The sequence below is a fragment of the Eleginops maclovinus genome, chromosome 20 (assembly GCF_036324505.1).
Source record: "Eleginops maclovinus isolate JMC-PN-2008 ecotype Puerto Natales chromosome 20, JC_Emac_rtc_rv5, whole genome shotgun sequence".
NCBI classification, from domain to species: domain Eukaryota; kingdom Metazoa; phylum Chordata; class Actinopteri; order Perciformes; family Eleginopidae; genus Eleginops; species Eleginops maclovinus.
In genome coordinates this window covers 7056272-7080593 of record NC_086368.1, presented here as the reverse complement: position 1 = coordinate 7080593, position 24322 = coordinate 7056272, and the positions used below count along the sequence as shown (strand labels likewise).

Below are 24322 nucleotides of genomic sequence, written 5' to 3'. Positions count from 1 at the left end.
AAGAGTCCAATGGAAGCGTTTCAGGCAGGGGGGGAGAAACTCCCTCTGGAGGGAACTTTGGCATTTTAGCCTTTTGCAGACCATTTACATGCACAGAAACCTATATAACACACTACAGGGAAAGTAACACCCCAAAAAGCATAATAGGGCCTTATTCAGTCTATAAACATGAGGGACTTTTTTTTTTTTTTACTTATTTGTGGGGGACAAGATCAGTCCATCCTGAAATATTTGAGACCAGATGGTCCATCAGTCAGCGTTAGTGAAGGCAGACCTAAAATGGGAACTTTATAGGATTTGAATAACCCCTTCTTTACCCGTTATGGAGGAGTTTTGTTTTCCATTGCAGAGTTCAGAGTGTAAATGCAGAGGGAGAGGGTTTCTCTTTGTTGCCTATAAGGCACTAGCTTTATAATTAAAAACTTTATTTACAGTAATTAACAGTGACACCTCCAAAGTCAGTGTTTGGCTTCAGGCTGATAAAAGAGTATGAAGACAAAAGTAAGTGCTGTTTGTGGGATTCATTGTCGACATCGTAAATATCAGACTGGGACTTTATTGAAGAGGTAGCAGCAAGATGTCAAATGGTAAGTCAAGCTGCAGATGACACATGCATCCCATTCCCCTGTTTACTTGAAGAATTTCAAGTTCTGCCAGGTTGGCTGTGCTGAAAGAAGATTAACCCACATTTTCCATACTGGCCTGCTTGCTCTGAACTCTAATGTTGCTTTAGTTGCATTTTCTTCGGTGATTCAATGGAAAAAAATGTCATTCCCATTGTAACTATTCTGCTGTAGTGTGGGCAAAGCCTTGTATGCTGATTTCCATGATTTAATGACATACAGACATAAACATGTATTTAGAAGAATATCAAATTCACATAGAATTCTCATACATTGCATTCCTGTTGCTAGACCGCAACTTTAACCACCCAGTCACTTAAGGACTGCAGATGATGGCTGCCAACTTGGCCATGTACATTTACAAGCATGCGGCCAATCACTGAATTCCATTTCGCCATTGTGGGCATCTGCACAAAGAAGAACATCATAAGCACACTCTGCAGTTAGCCAGGGGCAGTGGTGTGTTTGCTGTGCTAGTGGTGGGGCTTAAACCTGATGATATATCAGCCAGTACTTTCAAATATAACTTAAACATTACTTAACCTGAAATAAGATTTTGATAGTTTTGTATTTGGCAACAATAACTCCAGACATTTTTTAATTTAAAGTGTAACTTTATTAAAATATCTTAAAACATAACCATGTCACATACATATCTCCCTGTACATCACTGTCTTATTCACATCAGTAATAATTTCTTAAGTCATATTTATTACTGGAAGGGAAGAGTTAGGGAAACAAGCAAGACATTTTAAAAGCAGACAAAATATAAAAGAGTAACTTTCACATTACTATAGTTCATAGATACATTGTGCCGCAGTTCACTGCAGTCTTTAAATACAAATAAGGTGAAGCTAAGTCACAAGAAAGCCTGCCGGTAGACAGATCTGCATGCCCATTGCCCTTATAAAGAGGCATTTTTTTAATGGAATAATTGAAAGTTCAATTATAAGTCAATGTCAGAGCAGAGTGTTTTGTTCATTTGTTGAGAAAGTATTTACAGACTCATCCTGCTGGCATGCAAAGACAATCAAAGTGTAACAATTGTCTTTGGCAGCTAGGATTAATGCATGACAACAATTTAACAACAAAGAGGAATGTTAATAATGCTCACAGGCTCTTTGCACTTTTAGTGCCATTTCAGAATCTACCTTTTTATATGACTTGTTTTGAAGACACTGTAGCATTTCTCTGCTACTGTTGTAAGAAAACATATTAAATGCAAAAAATACTTGAATTGGAATTAGCAAAAACATTTTACATTTTCATTTGATGGTGTCCGACTAAAATTCAGTTTTGAAAACGTTTACTATTTTGTGTTTGTTCAAAGCCAGCCTATACTTTTATTCTGGTGAAATTACATTCAGCACCAATAATACACATAATCAAGACTACAACTCAGTCCTGTATTTCATGGACGTCTGCCAAATAAAATTCCTGATGACCGTCAATGAGCAAGGTGAAAACTCAAAAGGTTAGAAGACAATTTAGTTGTTGTGATGTTCTACAAAATGTAGTTTAAGTTTAATGTAAAACCCCTCAATAAAAGGTTTAACACTTTTATAAGAGACTAGATTAAGTTAGGAAAAGCACCAAAGATATCCAAAAGCTTTAGTAAAATGTTGTTTTTGAACTACTTAACTTTTGGAAACAAATTCTACAATTTTAGAATTCTTTTCACAAAGTGTGTGTGTGTGTGTGTGTGTGTGTGTGTGTGTGTGTGTGTGTGTGTGTGTGTGTGTGTGTGTGTGTGTGTGTGTGTGTGTGTGTGTGTGTGTGTGTGTGTGTGTGTGTGTGTGTGTGTGTGTGTGTGTGTGTGTGTGTGTGTGTGTGTGTGTGTGTGTGTGTGTGTGTGTGTGTGTGTGTGTGTGTGTGTGTGTGTGTGTGTGTGTGTGTGTGCAAACTCACAAGAGGTTTGTGTATTTTCATTCATGTAGGCAGTTCACCTTCAGCTCAAAATGAAACCATGAGTTGGACTGTTAGTAGGTAGAGATGTTGACCGCTCCACTCATTGTATGGGATTCAGCTGTTGGTATTGCGTCTTCTGAAAAGGTGGCCTTAATCTGTCAGATATAGTCGCAAGACTTCAGTATACTTCAAACTTAATGTTTGTATAATGTATTAACATCTTATCAAGCTCCTTTTCAGACAGACATGCTTGTTTGGAGCATATTGAGGCTTTCACACCCCTTCTCAGGGGATTTTAAAACAATTAGGCTACTGACTCGACAACTGAAATATGCAACTTCCTGTAGGATTTAAAGGCATGGGAACCTCCCTTTATTAGTAGAACCGAAAAAGGCAGAGTAGAGAAAGTCCATCAATTCTAAACCTTCAGTCCAGTGAATGGTTTCATTTTGACCTGACAATCTCACAAACTGTATGTAGGTTTGCAGAAGTAAAACATTGTCACCTTTATTCCCATCATGGGACCAGCACCCCAAAATCCAGAACGACACAGTATCCCCCAATACTCTGTTGTGGGAAAACTGCTCCATCAACAACAAAGGGGCTACAGTAAAGTTTCTGTCACCTCAACGGTACCGTCCGACAGGCAGAACCTTCATGCAGGTGAAGCTGTCTGGGAACTTGGACAGAACCACAGGGTTGCCATCCATACGGACCTCATTGAGGCTCGGCCGTAGGTAGTAGGTGTCATTGGACCTGCAGAAGGTGTCTATGTTGACCTCAGTGATGTTGTTGTTCTGGAGGAAATAGAAACAATGTCAAGTAACGGCTTGCTATGTGTAACTCGTTATGTTAAAGCACTATATTCATGATTGTACTCTGCTTTAAGACAGCAACTTGCACCGCTGTTGGAAAGTTTCAAAACTCTTAGCAGCAAAAGATACAAACCTGTAGATGTAGGGTTCGAACACTGTCTGGGATGTGTGGAACAGCTTCAATTTCGTTGTCTGCCAAGAATAAGTTGAGCAGCTTTGTCATTTTCTGATGGGAAAGCAAAGAAATAAAAAGATTCAGTTGAGTTGTTTCATGGTTTTCCTTTCCCTGTGTAGTGGTGAACGTGTACTGGCGTAAACCAACAGAATACCTGGCTGTAAAGAATAGAAAAGTCGTGACTTTTATAGAAGCTTTAACATTTCAGGAAACATTCATTTTCTTTTTCTGATGAAAATATAAACATGCCTTGACATTGAGTTTGAGTTTGAAGTTCGGAGTTATGATGTGGTTAGCTTAGCATAAAGATTCAGTTGATAACAATCACTCAAGCAACTTCAGTTAAGAGTTGCATCTGATTCTTGTTTTAACAACAGCCAGGTTTAATGAGTGTGTACAGCTTTCTGAAGTCTTGTCGTTTGCAAAGTATGTTGTGTTTTCAATTGAAACTGTTGTAAGAGATGATTATTTGTACCTTGAAAGCGTTAGCTTTGACACCCTTGGTTTTGAGATGGTTGTGGTTGGCGTTGAAGGATATGAGTTTTGCGGGGAGCATAGGAAGTTTGACCAGACTGTTCTCAGCCAGAGACAATTCCTCCAGCATCGTTAGTTTGGAGAACGCCCCGTCTTCAATCTCTGAGATCATGTTCCCTGTCAGGTCAATCCTCTTCAGAGTGACTGTTGAGAGATCCATCCTATTAATGTTGTTTCATATTTTATCCCCCTTCCTTTTTGATAAGCATTTTATTTTAAAAATGCAGTCAACACTGAAAAGAGACCAACACATAGACCAGATGACCAGCTAATTAATGAATTGCAGCTACATAGACCAGTTCCTTTTTGCATTTGCTACCCCAGATGCATCACATGCAATGATGGTTTACCCTGTTCACTACAAATTCCCTTACCGTTGCTACGCTGATGACATTTAGCTATTCCATTCTAAGGATTTATTTTCTTTTAGACTTCCATAAAGTTAGGAAACTCTCTCGAGAGAGAGATTAAAGATTATTAGTGAAAATCTGAGTAGCAGATATCAATATAGGCTAACTTTTAGTTGAATGTTTTGGTCTAGCTCCAAAAACTTGACCAGACATTTTGTAATGATCTCCTAGGCCAGCAAGATCCTGATAACTCATGCTATAATGCTTTCCATTCAAATATAGTTGTAGAACAAGACAACGATAGGCAAAGCATTCCTCGCAAAATTGTATTCCTTGCCTGTAAGTCTTTGCAAATAAGGCTAAGCAATCAACAGGTGATGATGGAGACAGTTTACAGACTTACCAATGTCAGAAAAGTCTTTGGTGCGGATCTTTTTGATCTTATTGAAGCGGGCGTACAGGTAGGCCGTCTCTTTAGGCAAGGAAGGAACGCTGGTCATTTCTGGACTGACCTCTTCACAGTACACTGAACCAGTTAGACACACACACAGGAGGCAGGTGGGCAGTTCTGCAACACAAAGGCACCACACAGACATAAACTCTCCTCAGAATAATCTGTAGCACTTTAATCCAGCTCAATTTGAATCAGACTAGGGTTGCAGTGATAATTATGTAAAGCATTACGGTTAACTCATGTTTTTTGAATGTGCTTTAAACACTCTAATAATTATTGTAATTACAATGATTACCCTACAGTTTAACATGTTTTTTCTAAGTTACAATTAGACCCTGTTTGAGTGCAGAACCTAAAGGAACAGGAACCCAGGTTTGGCATAGATTTCCCATTTCAAAACTATTTGAGATGGATATTATTAACAACAATCAACAAAGCCAAACACAGCACTGAATAATTTGTTCCGAGAAATCTGACGTTTTTTTTACCAGACCTTCAAACCATGATCATATTTGAGTGAACAAATCTATAACAATGGGCTAGCAGTTTACCCTATCGTTTAAAGTAGATGTTGTGTCTACACAACTGCAAGTCTTTCTCTTACCAGAGACATCTCCTCCTGCTTCCATTGGACTGTCATCAGGTTCATCAGCAAGAGGCAACGCCCTCTGCAGGAGAAAACATGGCCTGTTAATACAACAGCCAAATCCTTTTGCTACTACAAAACATTGTCATTTGGGGATTAGAGGGTTAGGACTGGTTACTTTTGGAAATATATTTCCAAATTTTGGCTAAGTACCAAATGAAGGTGTAAAAAAACCCAGATATCTGTAATGCATTGTCCGTGACTTACCCAACAAGTGTTATATAAGCTAAGTCTGGCATGCTAATGTATAACTATTTAGAACATGTCTGCAAAAACAGTCTCACACTTGCGTAGATACGATTCCGCACAAGCCAGGATGACTCCAGGTGTATTATTAAGCTTTTAGTAATAAATGTATGTGTTTGTGAAGTAGTGAGCACACGACTACACATGACACTTGCATTATTTTTGCATGAGTTTTCTGAGAGTTGATAAAGTGCTGTCTGATAACTTTGAATAGTTCTACTATAATTACACGCTGCCCCTGTTACTTTTCTTTACGAATGTTCTCAGTTCATTATGGAGGTACGCAAGAAAAACAAGGATTCATTTATTCAAGGTTTCAAAGGGTTAGTAAGTAATATATACATGCCATTTTGTTAATGTCGTTTTCCTTTTAAACAAGGTGGTCCGGATTTGGTTAGGTTTGATTTAATGGTTGAACAATATCAAGCTCAGTCATAAATGAAGTGTAAACATTTAAGGGGATGATCAGATGTGTGCTGTTAATCATGGCAGAACAACAACTTAAGTCTGTGTTGTTGTCAGCGTGTGGCTACAAGTAAAAGTCAGAAGATGAAAAGCAATCCAGGAAGTCTAATGCTTTGGCCAAAGCCTCGGCATCTGGCCTCCCCACTTTGCCAACACAGTGGTCTGATTGTAATGGATAAGGACGCTGTAATTTGTGACATAGTCCTGCTGTTGCTCTAAAACAATCTCCAATCAGTCTGTATTGGTTGGCAGAGCTTTTTTGTCGCAGTCCACATTATATTTCACAGTTGCCTACTGGCTGAAGACAGACCAAATCCTTTACAGCTGCAACACTTTAGTTATTCATGAGCTGGCTGCAATGCTTCAGGAATTATTTATTCTTTAATTTGTGGTTATGCCTTTTTGATTCCATAGTGTTCTTTCTGCTACCGATGTTGTAGAGTAGTAACCATACGTGGTGAATACATCTTTTTTAAAGTGTCTAAATTGCTGCTGTCATGTAAGAGCCAATGAGAATCAGGTTGGCACTAAGGTATAGTGCATTCCATTCCCCTGACCCCGGAGCCTTTTGACCTTTGGGGGTTGCGATCCACTACGTGCTTCAGCCTCAGGAGTTTTCAACAGCTGCACATTTTCTTAACTTTGGTGGCTGGATAACTTAAATAAAGCTGTCAATACTCAACCCAACCAATCTTGACGGGCTTATCCGCTCTGTTGCAACAAAAAAGGGAACTAATTTAAACCAACAAATGGAATCCTACATCACCTTACGTTTGTGTAGTTTATCTTCCATCATCATGGCCTGGCTTTAGTCCCCTTCAGTTGCTGTAACAAATCAAAGTATCCCTCTATAATACACTCCCCAATCCTACTGCCATTGTCTATAAACTAACTGACCTTCAAACCAATCAAAGGGAAGAACTACAAAGTTGACCTCAATGAAGCTTGTTGTTAATTGTAGAAACAGAGAAAGGTATTGGGTCTGTGTCACAATGATCTGGCACTGACACTCCTGAATGGAAAACAGCTGGTCCCATATGAAGTATTTGACTAAAAATGAGGATACATTTCATATCTACATTCACTTGTACCCTTTTTGTATCAATCTCAATCTCTGGATTGTTTGTGGGTTTTATATTTTCTGCAAGTGTTTGCTGAAGGATAAACCAGACTAGTTTGGTTTAGATTTTTTCATTTTGAAGATGTACATGTGGTTAGTTGAGGAGAGTGTGGTTGCTTCAGGGTTTGGTTTTTATGGTGAGAGAACAAATCAGACACAGCTTTGTGTGTGTGTGTGTGTGTGTGTGTGTGTGTGTGTGTGTGTGTGTGTGTGTGTGTGTGTGTGTGTGTGTGTGTGTGTGTGTGTGTGTGTGTGTGTGTGTGTGTGTGTGTGTGTGTGTGTGTGTGTGTGTGTGTGTGTGTGTGTGTGTGTGTGTGTGTGTGTGTGTGTGTGTGTGTGTGTGTGTGTGTGTGTGTGTGTGTGTGTGTTCAAACTGAGCAGAATGAATTACTCTCCCTTGAAGGACAAGGGTGAAACCAAGTGCTGACAGTTTTTGTCACAAGTAACCAACTAAACCATACCATGTAATACGAGCTCCTGTAATAACATGCCTCAATCCTTACCTTTGAATACTGCCAAATATTAGGCATCACATAGTTGGCCTTATAGGACCAAGTAAAGTCACATTTTATATCCTTATCACTTACTGTTATCATCAGTTTGAGTTATCTATTGTACTTATTTTTACTTGCAAATTATTACCAAATTGTATCTTATAAGAGACCATTTGTAATTTTTGCATTGGATCTCAACAACTGAACAGTGAAAAGAAAAAAGTATTTGCTGACATTGAACTTCTTGCAAAAAAAAATCTAAAGCATTAACAGACTAGCTAATTTGAATTTATTTATTTAAAAGCATATTTAGAATTCATGCACAGATTACTTGAAGACAACATTTGAATTATGGCATAAACAATACATTTCTTACCCTAGCTCTCCTTGATTTTAAATGGTCAATGAAGTATCCGCTCAGATCCCTGCCAGGTACAGATCCCATTATCAGCTGTGATTCCTGGTCAAACTTCCCGGCCGAGGCTGCCACCAGCCAGGGCACCAGCAAACAGGTGAATAAGAGAGCCTTCATGCTGTCCAAAGCACTGTTACGCCAACACACCAGCTCGCCTTAAAGCCTGAGTTTGGGTCAGCAGCTGCTCTATGCTTCAAGCCTGTGTTGGGATGTGTCAAATTACTGTATTTAAAGGCTGAACCAGTAGCTTCCAGCAGAGTCTTAAAGCAGAGTTTATAGAGCAGAGCACTTAACCCTTTCCTGACCACCCACCATCCATCTGCAGTGAGGCAGAGAGACACAGACAGGATGTACAGAAAGAGGCAGACACACCAAATAGAGGCACACATGGAAAAAGACAAAGAGTCAAATAGAGACTGAAGTGTCCCTTAAATGTGCACAGGGAAAAAAACAAGAACTGCAGAGATGGCAGAAAAATTGAAAGTTGACCACCACAGTGCGAGTGTGTTTTGTCAGGAGGAATGTCTGTGGTCTTTGCCCGGCCACACCGTAATGACTCGTAATAACCAACCAATCTTTCATTAGGCTGTCTCAGGTTTTTTTTTTCTTTTTCACTGGCTCTGATTTTCTCTCCACTGTTGGTCAGAAAACACATTTAGCAGCTGTATGACAGACATTGATTATACAGTAGGCTAGCTTTTATGTGATTACTTTGGACTGACCAATAGAATTATCTGCTTTGCTTTCTGGACCACGAGGACTACTTGTTAGTGTTGGGTTTTCTTTTTATTTAGATAATCTAAAGGAGATTCTAGGGTCCCTCACAGATGTTTTAGTGGTCGTTGGGACGTTCTTAGAGTCCCTAAGTGGGTTATTGTGGTAACTGAGGATGTTCATGGGTTTTAGGGGCCCTCAAAGAGGTTCCTGTGGTACGTTAAGAACTTCAAGTAAATGTTAATGGAACTTTAGCTGGTTTAAGGTTTAGCTGGAACTTCACAGACTTGGATAATGAGAATTATTCAGTATGAATCTGTATGTGAATAAATATTTTTAAGAGTTTGAACACTTTTTGACAATAAATTAGCTTTGAATAACACAATCCAAATCATATCCATAATGTTAACTGTTTCTTTGGAGTATAAAACAACTTTTGTTAGCACGAATGTAGAGAATGGAGATGCTAGGTGGACGATCCATTGGAAAAGGGATTAAAATTCACTCAACCTTGTGCTGGTTAACAGTGCTCAGCAGAACGGACATGCAACTCAACCAGAAACATCTGTCAATGCGCAGATTCATTTTGATAACAGTGTAGTTCTTATAGCAAGTTAGTTGAAATTATTGGCGTAAGAAAAAAACAAATAACAATCTTCGATCATCCCTTCCATCTTTAGAAATACGATCTATTTGCCAATTGGCACAAACCTGGTTCTGACACAAGCTGCTCTGTCTAAGCCAACTGAGGACATGTTCTGGAGAATGGAACCAGAACAGACCAGCAGCAGCTTTAGTGTCCTTATTGCTTACTTCCTGATGTTGAGGCTTCTTGAATGAAAATTGTGTCCAGAAGTTCAGATGCTTCTCATCTGTCTGACTTTCTGTTCTGCTGTCTAAAATGGAAAATCAATGTGGTTGTCTTGCTCAACTTAACAGGTAAAGCAAACTGTGTCTTTAATTGTCAAGTCTTTGTTTTGAATATCTGGAATGGTTGATTTAACTTTTGAAATACAGACATAAAATGTATTATTGTCAACGTTAACTCAGTAATACGCATCTTACCTTTTCAGTATTCAGGATGAATGACAATCGTTTTAAATGTGTGAGTTTTCTTCTTTAATTCTTCCTAACATTTTGGAATTAATTGGTGCATGCAAACGTCAGTTACCACAATGTATCTTACCATGCATGTTCCAAATAACATAATCTGTTTTGAAATTTCTCCTCTTAGCCGTATTCAAGTCTTATTGTCTTTGGCAAACATCTATGTTAAAAAAGGCACATTGATCATCAGTGCCTTTAATGCAGAAATATAAACATTTTCCATGGCATGGTAAGATTTATAGAATAAAAATGGTTGTTATAGGCATCTGATTAGTGTAGACATGCATCTTAAGATCCAATACATTAACATCCTTCTTATAAATAAACAGATGAATATCCTTTGCTAGCATATAAAACCTTATTTACTTAAATGTAAATAATCATGAAGATGGCAGAAAGATGTGAACAGGTTCTCAGTGGCCTGAGTGAACTCTAATCAGAACACTGATGCCTGGAACATACTGGGAGAATGTTCTGGACGAGTCTCATCTCAGCTGTATCTCTTTAATCAACACATCTCTATGGTTTTAATATGTATCAGAACTCTGCAGCCTCACATTTTAAGTGAATTATGAAGTGCTGTAAAAGCAATAACACATCAATTACAGCTAATGTGATTAAACACACACAAAATTACACTATAGATTAAAGCATCAGAATTACTGGCAATTGGCAAGGAAAAGTAGAAAGGGAGATGTTTCCAAAGCAATAAGGCCAAGATTTTCTCTGTTATAAAAAATAAGAAACTCTGATCCCTGAGTCTATTCAACAGCTGTAATTTCCAGCTGTTCTTGGGGGGATTCAACCTTGGATGTCAAATCTGAGAGGTTTGGGCTTACCCAGAGCAGTCCTCAAAAATGTGTTTCTTTTTTTTCGGTGCCGTCCCTAGACATGGTGAAATGACGAGAAACAGTATTTCTCTATAAACAAGCAGAATGAAAGAGCAAGACTGAAGTTTAACAGCAAAACATTTAAATAGAAAACATGTGACTATTTCAGCCTTAAAGAGGAGAGGAAAAAGAATGGGGCCCAGATATAAACATCCAAGGAACATGAGCCCGGACTGTTACAGGTGTGTTAGCAATTATGCACACCTTTAAACTTTTACGACTCTGGGAAGAGGGCCAGCAACTGGAGAATGTTTTTACTGTCACTCGTTTTCTGTACCAGAGTTTGGACTGTCAGGGTGTTTTCACAGAATTCTACTGCACAGTAAAAACAAAAAAAAGGCCGATGGGGAAAGCCACCCACAACAACAAACTAAACACAAACTATTCCTGCCATCTTTTCCTGTATAGTTTCTGAACTTGAGAAAGCTTTGTTTGTAAAACTTGGAAATGGAAAAATCATTTTTTAAAGCAAAATATAAGCTCCCTCATATGGAAAACAATTGTCCTTGCTCATTTATTCTATCATTTACTCAAAAAAAGGCAGAGATTGCAGATGGATACATACAATATGAAACAACAAGGATGTAAAACCATGCATGCTAAAGTAATTTCCTTCCTCGTGAAACATTTGCAGAGCAGATTTTGGTGTGAATGTTTCATATGTTGCAATGTTGACTATTGTATTTAATGGCTTGCAGCCCTTTTCACTGTCTTTGCTGGTGCATTACTATGGTTGTTTCCGCAACTTTTGATTAGCCAAAAAGAAAGACCAGAGTTAGGATTTCTGTTACCCAAAGGCACGTGTGTCCTGTGGAACCACACCAGACATTGCTCTATAGTGCAACTAATGGTCAATAACCCCACAGGCAGTGTTGTGCCAGTTCACAGCTTTTCTGAACTAGTTCAAGTTCAGTTCATACATGCTCAAAGTGAACAGTTCACGTTCAAAGTTCACAATTTTAATTCTGAACTAGTTCAAAGTTCAGTTCATTTCACTTTTTTCGTGAGATATTCAAATAAATACTTTTTTTCACACTACGAGCTAGAAATCACTATACGTTCTTTGAAACTGTTCATTGTAGACATTTGCTCATAACACTGCTATTGTGGGTTTCTTAACAGGTGCTGAAACTTGTAGCAATACAGACAAGATAGACCAGTTCTATACTTAGTGCAATGAAATCTACTAGCATTCAATTAAATAAAGAATAAATAATATGAAATATGAATATATTATTTGATATATATGATATTATATATACCTATGTGTGTGTATGAAATGAGCAAAACTCTTGAATTGCATTCACACTGGATGGATGTTTTAATTCAATGTGCCGTTTCAAATTCGAGAAGGACGTTGTCGATGTCCTAACTTGTTTTTGCTGCGCAGGTGGACACATCTTACACAGGAAGGAAAGATGTTTGCCGTCGGGGTCTTGGTTTGCAAGAGTGTAAAATTGTTTTAAATGTTCGTGAGGAGAATCGGAGTCCGCCTCCGTGCCATCACTTCCACTAGCCATCTTGTTTTTTTTTTAAATCGCAGCGCTTTCTCTCACTCTCGTCATTGGTCTCTCTCTCTCTCTCTCTCTCTCTCTCTCTCTCTCTCTCTCTCTCTCTCTCTCTCTCTCTCTCTCTCTCTCTCTCTCTCTCTCTCTCTCTCTCTCTCTCTCTCTCTCTCTCTCTCTCTCTCTCTCTCTCTCTCTCTCTCTCTCTCGAGCCTCCAGCCCTCCGCGCTCTCGGCGTTGCTATGCCTAAGCCGCTCTGCTGCAATTCATCATGGGTAACGTCGTGCGGAAGCCAGTACGTTTCAACTATTCAACTCAACTATTCTCAGCCGGACACTACGTTGCCCGCAATGCATTGCGCATACAGCGCCAAAACTATTTCTGCGTTGATACATGATTTAAGCGGCACCTACAGGAGGGAGGAACTTTCTCTCTCGTTGCGTTTCAAAACACAAAACAGATGTCACTCAGTTTTCAATGGAAAACAAATGCCAACCTTCATTTACAGTGATGTCTGCCGTTCATGACACATAATGTGAACTAATTCACGTTCAAGTTCTTTATTGAAAAATGTGTTGCGTTCAGTTAAACGTTCACGAAAAAATGAGCATGTTCAATGAACGCGTTCTTTTGAACTCGTTCACGCACAACACTGCCCACAGGGCACCTTTTTTTAAAGCATCAGTATCTTTTAACAGTCTGACAATCACAACCAGTTCACAGTGGTTGTACAGGTGTGCAAAGCTTTGTTGCAACATTTCACACAGCTGAGATTATCTCAGAGAGTGTTATTACCAATTGTAGTATTATCACATCATGCTCCTCCATTTAGTGGCCATTCATAGCAGGTATAAACAATGTAGATGTGGCCCAATGCCACAGTGTATAAACTTTACTTTAACCACAATGACACTATCAACTTTAATCCCAATGCTTTTTTGTATTTGTTTTGTCCAACCTACAAAGTTAGTTTTAAAAAATAACGATAGAGCAACTGTCAAATCTCTTTACTGTACAGCAAAACAAACAGTGTTGTAATAATTTTAAAAAACAGCAGTAGTAGTGGCTCAAGTATTTCTGCCCACAGTAGGATCTACAGTACACAAAGAAGGGCAGTGTGAGCGGGATGGCTCAGGTAAAAGGTAAGAGACGGAAGCGTTCGGGGTTGGGCAAAAACAACAGCGTTTATTGTTCGAGAAATGTGCACACAACAGAGAGCTCCGCGGTACTTTCAGGGCGGGCAAGGCCAGGACGGGGTGTGTCGTCTTCCCAGGACCCAGCCTACTGCAAGACAGACCAGAACCAGGTTACCAACATGCTTTATATTAAATGCCTGATTACCTGATTCCGATCAGCTGTCTGGTCTCCGACCGAGCCACTCCCCTCACCCCAGCAGCCGGCGCTCTACCCACACCCGGCTGCCACATACCCCCACCGCCCGACTCAGGCCGGGATCCCGCCGGCCGACAGCTGACTCCCCCTCCGCCGAGCGGGAGAGGAAATCAGCCACGACCATCCGGTTACCCGGCCTGTGGATCACCTTGAAGTTAAACGGCTGTAACGCCAGATACCAACGAGTGATCCGGGCGTTGGCATCCTTCATGCGGTGGAGCCACTGGAGCGGGGCATGGTCCGAATAGAGGGTGAAAGGGCGCCCCAGGAGGTAGTAACGCAGGGCGCCGACCGCCCACCGTATGGCGAGGCACTCCTTTTCCACCGTACTGTAGTTCACCTCCCTCTGAGCCAGCTTACGGCTAATGTACAGTACGGGGCGGTCGACCCCCTCTACCTGCTGGGACAAAACGGCCCCACCCCACTGTTCGAGGCGTCGGTCTGCAAAACAAAAGGTAGAGAGAAGTAAGGGGTGAACAGAAGCGGCTTTCCACAGAGGGCTTTCTTAACCCTCTCAAACGCCAGCTGACATTGCTCCGTCCACTGGACCGGATCTGAAGCACCCTTTCGGGTCAGGTCGGTCAGAGGGCTGGTCAGCTCCGAAAAGGCGGGGATGAACCGCCTGTAGTAACCGGCCAGCCCCACGAACCTCCTGACCTCTTTTTTCGTCTTGGGCACCGGACAGGCAGAAATGGCGGCAGTTTTCTCTATCTGTGGCCGCACCTGCCCGCCGCCCAAGTGGTACCCCAGATACCGTACCTCCCTCCGCCCAACCGCACACTTCTTTGGGTTGGCCGTGAGCCCCGCCTGCCTCAGGGACTCGAGCACTGCCCCCACCTGCTGCATATGCTGCTCCCCCCCTGTCAGAACGCACCAGCTCATAATCTACGTCCCCCACTTGCCGTGTGACCACGAAGGGCCCTTGCCACTTGGCGAGTAATTTGGAGCTAGAAGTCAGGAGTAACACAAGTACTTTATCTCCCGGTGAAAATTGTCTCAGTTTTGACCCTCTGTTGTACAGGCGCTGCTGACGTTCCTGAGCCTGCAGCAAATTCTCCCGTGATAACTGCCCCAGTGAATGGAGTTTTGCTCGCAGGTCCATAACGTACTGAATTTTGTTTTTACTTGTGCTCGGACCCTCCTCCCAGTTTTCTTTAAATAGGTCCAAAACACCCCGTGGCTTCCTGCCAAACAGCAGTTCAAAGGGAGAAAATCCCGTGGAGGGCTGAGGCACCTCCCGCACTGCAAACAACAGAGGGTCTAGCCATTTATCCCAATTACGGCTATCCTCGTGAACGAACTTACGAACCATGTTCTTTAGCGTTTTGTTAAACCGCTCCACCAGGCCATCGGTCTGTGGATGGTAAACACTAGTCCGGATCGAGCGGACGCCCAACAGTTCATACAGCTCGCGTAGTGTGCGTGACATAAATGACGTGCCCTGGTCAGTCAGGATCTCTTTCGGGATCCCGACTCGGGAGATTATATGAAACAGTGCCTGTGCAACGCTCTTTGCAGAGATATTGCGCAGCGGCACTGCCTCGGGATATCGTGTTGCATAATCCACTAGGACGAGTACAAAGCGATATCCCCGTGCACTCCGGTCTAATGGCCCGATGAGGTCCATACCAACTCTCTCAAAAGGCACCTCAATTAATGGGAGTGGGCGCAGAGGCGCTTCTGGGGTGGCCGGCGGATTAACCAGCTGACATTCGCTGCAGGATGCACACCACCGCTTCACATCCGCGCGAATGCCCGGCCAATAAAATCGGGCCATGATCCAATGTAGTGTCTTATCGTACCCTAGGTGACCTGACATGGGGTTGTGATGAGCCGCCTGGAAAATCATTTCCCGACGGCTTTGCGGTACCAACAACTGGGTATTGATCTCTCCTGTCTGTGTGTCACGGCTCACACGATACAGCCTGTCCCGAATAACAACAAAGTGTGGGTGTGTGAGTGCTGTGTTTGGGTGTAGCTGGGAGCCATCAATACTCACCACCTGATCGAAAGCGTGCTGAAGGGTCCCATCCCTAGACTGTTCGAGGGGGAAATCCTCAACCGGGAACACTGGCGGGGGCAGAGGGGCCTCCCCGGCACCCTCCGGTGGTAGAGGGACCTCCCCGGCCCCCTCCGTGTCTGTTCCCCCTTCGTCGCCGTCAGCCGCTTCCGATTCGCCACTCAACACAGCACACCACTCACATTTCCCTGACTCCCGTGAACGCACCCCCATAGCCCCCGCTAGCTTAGCAAACCCCGGCCAATTTTTTCCCAAGTTCAGAGGGTGCGTGAGGCGAGTACTAACTCCAGGCCTGACTCTATGCTTTTTACCCCTAAAAGATATTTCCAGAGTCACCTCCGGGTACTGGTGAATATCCCCATGCACACACCTCACCTTCACCCACGATGCTTCAACCAATGCCCCCGGCCGAACCAAGCGCTGATGGATCATCGTCTGATTACAGCCCGTGTCCATCAGAGCCTGGTGGGTACCCCCCTGTATACATACCAGTATACGGTACGTCCCTGCTAAACCGGGGGAGGCAACTGGCGGTCCCGCAACCCGGACCAACTGTCCGACCTCCATCATGGGACACTCCCGCCGGAAGTGGCCGGGCTGCCCGCACCGCCAGCACTCCTGCCCTGGCGCCTGAGGAGCCCCCCGTGGTGCCGGACGACCAGAGGCGGAGGCTGGATCCTGGGGGGGGGGGGGGGGGGAGGAGGAGGAGGAGGAGGAGGAGGAGGGAGAGGGAGAGCTTGGGTGGGAAGGGGCCGGGTCGTGGGTTGAGGGGAACGCGGTGCAGCGGCTGCTGTCAGGAACCTCCTCCTCGGGGCTGGAACGGGTCGGTCCGCGGGGATGACAGGTGTTTGGGGCTCCTCCTTCATGCTCCGCCGGGGAAGCGAAATGTGGTCCTCCGCGAGGACGACGGCTGCCTCCAGGCTGGCAGGGCGGTGACACTGGACCCAATTCGCCGTTGACGATGGCAGCCCGGCGACAAACTGCTCCAGTGCCACCTGCTCCATGACGTCCTCAGCGGAGCGCATCCCCGGCTGAAGCCAGCGCCTCGCCGCATCGAGGAGCTGCTTCGCGTAGGAGAAGGGGCGGCCAGCGTCCTCGAAGGGAAGGGCCCTGAACCAGCGGCGGTGTCCCTCTGGCGTGCTGCCGAGCCGGTCCAGGATGGCCCTCCGCAGCTGCTTGTACTCATGTCGATCAGACGCTGGCAGGCTGTGGGCGGCTAGCTGCGCTCCCCCGGCCAGCAGGGGAAGAAGCCGCACAGCCCACTCCTCCTCCGGCCACCCGCACGCCGCCGCAGTGCCCTCAAATATGTCCAGATAAGCCTCTGGGTCGTCGTCGGCTGACATCTTCTGGAGGGCAATCTGCGGCGGCCGGGCGGGGTTGGTCACCGGCTCGGCCTCCCGGGCGGCCGGACGCTGCAGCAGCTCCCGCAGGAGAGCACGGTACTCCTGCTGGCTGGAGGCGATTTCGAGGAGAGCCTCGCTCTGCTGACGTTGCAGGGCAGTTGTGCTCTCCTGCATGAGGGCGAGACGCTGGAGGGCCTGGCCCAGCGGGCTTTCTCCTTCCGTCATCTGAGGGGTTCAGGTCCCTGTTCAGGCGCCACTGTGAGCGGGATGGCTCAGGTAAAAGGTAAGAGACGGAAGCGTTCGGGGTTGGGCAAAAACAACAGCGTTTATTGTTCGAGAAATGTGCACACAACAGAGAGCTCCGCGGTACTTTCAGGGCGGGCAAGGCCAGGACGGGGTGTGTCGTCTTCCCAGGACCCAGCCTACTGCAAGACAGACCAGAACCAGGTTACCAACATGCTTTATATTAAATGCCTGATTACCTGATTCCGATCAGCTGTCTGGTCTCCGGCCGAGCCACTCCCCTCACCCCAGCAGCCGGCGCTCTACCCACACCCGGCTGCCACAGGCAGGTTTCCTTGCTGAGGCGTTGTCGATGTGCTGACTGTCCTCTGCATCTGTTCATCTAACAGCTCATCGTGGATCCTTCCTGTTCCCTTACTCCCTGCTATAATTTAAACTGATCCACTGTCGCAAAAATGATCAACTCTTGATTCATAGATGCATTTCAGATGATTGATCGCCGTGGTGAATACTTTGCACTTTTATGTGAGTGCTTCACAATAAGGCTGAAGGCTTTTGCAAATAGGTGGTACTTGAGGGCCCTTTTTAAAGGCGTCAAGAGTGGGGATGTTGCGGATCACTGCAGGGAGAGCGTTCCAGAGGTTGGGAGCTGCCGCACCTTAATTTTTTTTTAATGTAGGGTGGCAGCAGTAGGATAAGTTCTAAGGGTCACAGTTAGGCTACAGTCGAATCTGATAATACGAATAATCACATGTTAATTAAGAGACAAACATTCTGCCTTATTACCCTCTTTTTTAATATATACATATTTGTTCCTGTAGATATATATACAAAATGAAATAATTCTTATAATTGCCATGGTGAAAGGGCAGATGAAGCAGCATATTGTGTATAACACCAAAGTACTATCACAGGAGTGTTTCTGGTCTCATATCGGTGCATCTGTTCTATTTGGACACAAGTTGGTTTTTATTCCTACAGCTTAAAGTTTATCTCCAAGCGCTTTGCAGTCTGTAAAAAATACAGCCCCTTCCATTCTTAGACTTGTGGTCCAGATAATAAAACAACTCAATACAAAAGAATGGTTCTATAAAAATACTTCCTTATGCTGCCAAAAAAGGTTTAAGTTGTAAAATGCTAATTTTCTCAAACTGATTAAACCAATTAGTCGGTTCCAGAGTGCTGTTGTAATCCTTTATGATGCACACCCCTTTCCCCTTATGTAAGCATCATCATAACTGTTAACCTTTTTTCTGGCTTATTTCTTCTGAAAACGCAAACGAGCAGTACGTCACAGCAGAATACAGCCAACCCAGACAAAGCAACATACGTCAGTGAATATGATCCACATACAGCCCATTGGACTGCAGGGCCTTCAACATGGTAGGCCACCTGGAGAGGCATTAAACAGGTCTGCATGGGTCTGGCTGACAACTGCCATGATGTATTGACCCTCCGCCGAGAACTGTGTGTTTTGGTTGTGACATAGCTGTGGGCTGACAATGAGGTTTTTTATTTTAGCTCAGAGACTTGTTATGTAATAAGTTTTGCATATTTTTCAAATTAAATTCCCTTATTAGCCTCCCATGTGAAACTAAACAGAGGCAAATCATAGTCATGTGCAGAAATAATCAACCAGCTCTGCACCTGTACATAGCTGTTGTAGCTTACAGTTTTGGCGTTGTGCAACATTTAATGTATGCTTTACTCTTTGTGCTTTTATAAGCCTGTTTCCATATGCAGCAGGCACCTGTTCTTATCAAGTGAGCTCTGATAATGCCACTGTAGAGTACTTGCTTGCAGCAAATGGTTGAAGGACAAAGTCAGAACCAACTTATTAAGAAAGCTTAAGAGCCATATGTTTGGTGGAGACCAAAAACGAGCTAGACAAATAATTATTAGACTTCAACCTGTCTTTATAAAATGGCATTTATTGGATACTAATTGGCTGTGAGAGTGTTAAAGATTGTCTTTCAAATTGAAGACCCATTTAAACTCAGTAGCTCAGTGTATTTATGACTTTTCTTTGATCTTTAGGTTTCATAGTGACATTACTCTTTCTAAATGTCTTTCCCTGAAATGTCAGTAAAAGGTTATTCCTACAGTTGAGCTGTCTGTTTTACGATGTTAAATCATTTCTTATGTCTGTTTTTAAAGTTTCCCCTCTAATCTCTTGGAAGTAAACCTCCTTGCAGGAGAAGTATTCTGTCGCGTACCATTTACTGTAGACACAAGTCTTTTTCCTTATGCCGAGCTTTGGTTCAGATTCTGGCATTAAGCCTTGGAATTCAGTCCCAGAGGATCCGTAGACAACCTGATGATTGAAACAGAACAACTGTAGCCTCCACAAGGAGACCACCACCACTTCTTTTTGAACTCCCGAGTTTTAGTAAGATGCTATATTGTTGGTTTTTTTGCCCGTTTGGATGTACTCTGGTTTAGAATGTATTAAGTAAGGCTTTTCTTAACTAATATCAACTAAACAATTGAAAAAGTAATAGATTTTCTAACAATAAATGCAGTTTTGTGCTCAGATCAAATTAAATCAACCCATTGCTTTGTCAGGTTGTTTGCTTGATGTTTCACTTAGAAGCTGCATTAGAGGTTATTGTTGTGCTGCTGCTTCAACCTGCAGTATGCGTGCTGTATGGAGCCAGATGCAGAGCAGATGCTGGAGGGGTGTAGGGAGGAAGGCCGAACTTAAAATGTAGCATGAGTCTGTCAGGCTATACAAGTTATTGTCTGTAAGACAGCTGATGTATTGCTGTTGGGGTGTGTAGTTACGGGATTGATCGATTTAAAGCATAGACTGGAGTGTGCTTTCCATTACCTCCTATTGAGTTTGATATGACCGTGATCCCTTGCCAGAATGTTGTTCTTGTTGAAATTTCAAAGAAATAAATCAGCATGCTGAGCTGACTGTGTATTCTTTCCTGCTTTGTGTATTTCTCTTCTAGTTCTCTTCTTCTCTGGTTAGCTCCCCCATGGAGGTTCTTCGGGTTGGTCTGTTGTTTTGTTAGTTTTTTGTCATCGGGATAACAAAAAAATTGATTGCCCGATTTTTCTGAAACTTTGTGGATCGGTGTAACACTAACCAAGTAAAACCAATTTCCCTTTTTTTATTTGGTCTGAATCACGAGGGGAATACACGAATCATATCTCACATGTGGAAAATCCTTGACCTTAAGGTCTGTGTGTTTTAGACTGCCCTTTTAGTGTTCTCATGGTTTACTCTCCTCAGACTTACAGCCTTACAGTATTGATTTCATATGTGGTATGGTGAATCATATGGTTCATAAGTATCTATGGTTTATGTCTTATTGTGGACATCTCAGGGTCTAATATTTTCTGCAGCTGATATATGCTCCCTGTAAAGAGCTGGTTAACTATGCCTGGAAGCTCTTTTTCCAGCATGAGGTTTACTGTCTTTACTCCAACAAAACACCTCGGCACCAGGGTCTTTCAGTAGCTTCCACCAGTGGTGAAAGAGACGGGTGGTCAGTGTTGTGGTTCTCTCTTGTGAGAAACAGGGGCAAATGATTGCCCTAGCTCTCACAATGTTTAGATACCAACATCCACATTCCAACTGTGAATGAACTTAAATCTACAGGAGGCCAGAGGAACTGCGGTGTCAGAATGCCTTTTATTTACCTTTTTAGGATTAAGAAAGGTGAATAGGCCCTCACACTTCTAAATGTAGGTGTCCTTGGGAGCTTTGAATGGTGCCTCTAAATAAAATATATTATTATTTACAAAAAATATATTATTATTTGTAAACATTTTCTAAAGCTTTGCAGTTGCATGAAGAATAGAGTACCAAGTCATTTTGAAAGTTGTGAAAATGTCAAATATTCTTTCATCTAGGCCATTTACAGTGCGTTAACTGATATCTGCAGGTATCAATTTTGAAATGAATGCAAGTACCTGCAGTCCTGGTTATATTTTCTCAACAAAATACATACATAAAGCTTTGATCTGAATACCCAGTACTAACAATCACACAATTGAGCAGACAGAGCAAAAGAGACCTCACTTCACTTCACTTCACACCACACAGATCTAAGAGTATTTGGTAAAATGACATTCTAACTAGCGTGGTGGAGTGACAGCCTCCCACCTTTAGATGTTTTTAATAATTAAAAAAACCAGGGCTAATTAGATTGACAAACCATCTAAAAAGTTTTGTAGAAACACATGAAAATGTTTTTTGATAAACAGATGAGCTCCATAAATATTAGTCTGATTAAGATAAGAAAATGTTGCTTTCAAAGATAGAAGCTAAATGTTGCTGTTAAGTAACATTAGCCTATTAATACCTACAAATAGTAAAATACAGTATCTACATATCTCAGATGCCTGTTTTAATTGGAAAACCAAGACTTATTTTCATAGAAAGGTATGATTCAATGAACCGACTTAGAAGCATCCGAGAAAAGTAACACATTGACATAGTAGATTTTGTTTCAACCAACGCAAGATGAGGATGAACTCTGGTTACATATAAACACTTTATTTTATACTGACAGCTATTTCTCAGGTGTAAAAAAAATGTTTGTGTGTGCAAATTTTACATGTATTAAATTTGTGTTTGAATTTGTTACAATAAAAACCTGTAACACTTGAAGTCGTTAATGTTTCCATTCACAAATGATTTTAGTTTGACCATTTTGAGTATTGTGGTTTTCAACTGAAGGGTTTTCTCATCTGAAGAATTTAATAGTTATTTTAACCTTATAATTACTGTATCGTGCTGTACCATTACTATGACCATATTGCCATTGAAAAATGAAATATCAGGAGTTCTGGTTGTTTTCTCGAATATATTCAAAAGTATCGACGTTTGAGTTCATTTTACTTCAGGTCATCTGTCCCATCTGCCCTGCATTTGTCATCCTTTTCAGTTAGAAGATGAAAGCTTTCTTATCGCTCGAGGGCACTTAGTATGACTTGGATCTTTGGAGGAAACTCAAAATCAACATGTGTTTCCAGGGTTGCAACACTTCATTGTTGGACCCGGGGCCTTTAAAAAAGGAAGTTAGTTTATTGGAAGGATGGAGAGTTAAAGAGTGTATGTTCTCAGTAAAGGTGAATGATTTTGCATTTTTGTTGACATCTTAAAGTCATCTTTTAATGATCAATTAGTGATTGATTTGTTATTAAATATTTACACCACAATTCACATTCCATGCATCGTTAACCATTGCCCACGATACCGGAGATTCATTTAACCAAATTATACAGTTTCTCATTCTGTTGTTTTTTCGGTTTTTTTTTTAGGTGTCACTGTTAAAAAGGACTGTTAGGTTGCTTTTACATTTGGACCACCGAAATGTTACTTTGTCCCCCAAATTTAGGGGACTGGTTTCCTGTGGGGCCAGTGCTTGAAAGCGTCTATCCCTGTTTTCAGTCCGTAAATATCAGTGAGTTTCCATCACCTGAAATACTGTCTCTTCTGCTGGTAAACATTACCTTTGCTCCTCATTAAAACGAATGAGTCTCACTGTCGGCTGGCTGACAGTCATCAGTGACAGGTGCAGTATGATGGTATTAATTGAAGGCCTGCTGTGATCTGCACAAGTTGTGGACCAAACCATAATGGGGCATATGGAGAGTGTTATGTGTTGAGTGCCTTCCAGTGTTGGGTTATTTTGGATAGGTGTTCTCTTTTGTCCAGTGACTTCTGAATGTTATCCAGACATTGCTTTTGTTTGAAATTGCCCAGAAAATCGCTAGGATGAGAAAGAAACTGGGTCATTCTACAAAAGTAAGTAAAACACGCTTATTTAGCGCATTTTTAACAAAGTTTAGAAAACAAAAATGCATTTTAACAATCACAGAGAGCAAATACACATACAGAGAATGAATAAACAAGTACATACAAGCGTAGTGCACTTGCAAACACTGAAAGCATACATCTACCAGTCCGACCACAGATCAATCCTTTATTTAAAAATAAAAGCAAAATAAAGGAGTGTAAATTTAGTTGTTTTTTGAAAAGGGTCAACAGACTAGGCAAGCAAAAGTGCAATAGCCTTTTGTTATAAGTTTAGAACCCATTAAGGATAAATTATTTTGGTTGGCCACTCTGGCGCGGATCTCTTGGCAGGAGCCAGGCCATGGTGTCCCATTACAAAGGAATACAAATAATCTTGAAACCAATCCTGAACTTAGCTGGCAACTAATGGGGCAAAGGTAAAATAGGAGCGATGTCAGATATACAGTGGTATTAAAGGGCCTACATGCTGCTTGATTATATTAAAGTGTATTAAATTTACAGGCAGAAGCTGGAAAAAATACAGGCGTGTTTTAAATGAAAAGTTAATTATAAAGGTCTGATTTTTGCAATGTTTTTCAGTTGAAAACCAGGATTCAACCAATTAATTTACATTTTGTTTTCGAGATTCAATCAAGGGTCAAATATAGCGCCAATATCCCTAAATATAGGTTTGACATAGGGTTCAAATGGCTCAATACACCAGACAAAGGTTCTGGTAATAACATGGGTTCTCACTATTTTACCATCTCTGCTAACAGGTTGAATCGAGTAGTGTGGCACAAATATGGTAAAAATAAGAATCAATCGTTTTTTCCCCTCAGAACTAAAATCACAACTTAAGATCACAGGTTAATTTATTGATATAGTTGTCAATGGATTGTATGCCTATTACCCAACAAATTGATTCAGCCCTGCTTCTCATAGGTCAAAAAAGTAGCTTGAAATTCTTTATTTGTTAAAAACACCAGTGTGTTTCGTCTTTTATAATTTAGCCTCAGTTCTCACATTTTCAGGTGCAGTAAAGTATCAGCAGTCGATGAATCATAAACAGAAGCCTACTCTCCAGTTACAGTTAATCTATATTATT

The 24322-nt window shown here is 42.1% G+C and overlaps 2 protein-coding genes across 6 annotated transcripts in view; one reads left to right on the top strand and one right to left on the bottom strand.

Moving 5' to 3' along the window:
• The window catches only part of cenpp (centromere protein P), an 83776-nt gene that overhangs the window by 11102 nt on the left and 48352 nt on the right, over positions 1–24322 (top strand). The gene's annotated exons all lie outside the window — the stretch shown is intronic.
• ogna (osteoglycin, paralog a) lies at positions 1217–8591 on the bottom strand. Its single transcript, XM_063910672.1, has 6 exons — positions 8207–8591; positions 5464–5527; positions 4809–4973; positions 3997–4199; positions 3480–3572; positions 1217–3328 (listed from the first exon to the last, which is right to left on the bottom strand). Exons 1-6 carry the CDS (start codon positions 8360–8362, stop codon positions 3158–3160), a joined length of 852 nt encoding a protein of 283 aa, XP_063766742.1. The 5' UTR covers positions 8363–8591; the 3' UTR covers positions 1217–3157.

What these genes read in the sequence shown, in the direction of transcription:
- ogna (XM_063910672.1), bottom strand. Translation starts at nt 8,362, where the DNA reads ATGAAGGCTCTCTTATTCACCTGTTTGCTGGTGCCCTGGCTGGTGGCA. An exon ending in AGCAGGAGGAGATGTCTCTG is followed by an intron (nt 4,974 to 5,463) that starts GTAAGAGAAAGA and finishes TTTGTGTTGCAG; the next exon opens with AACTGCCCACCTGCCTCCTG. An exon ending in TTCGAACCCTACATCTACAG is followed by an intron (nt 3,329 to 3,479) that starts GTTTGTATCTTT and finishes TATTTCCTCCAG; the next exon opens with AACAACAACATCACTGAGGT.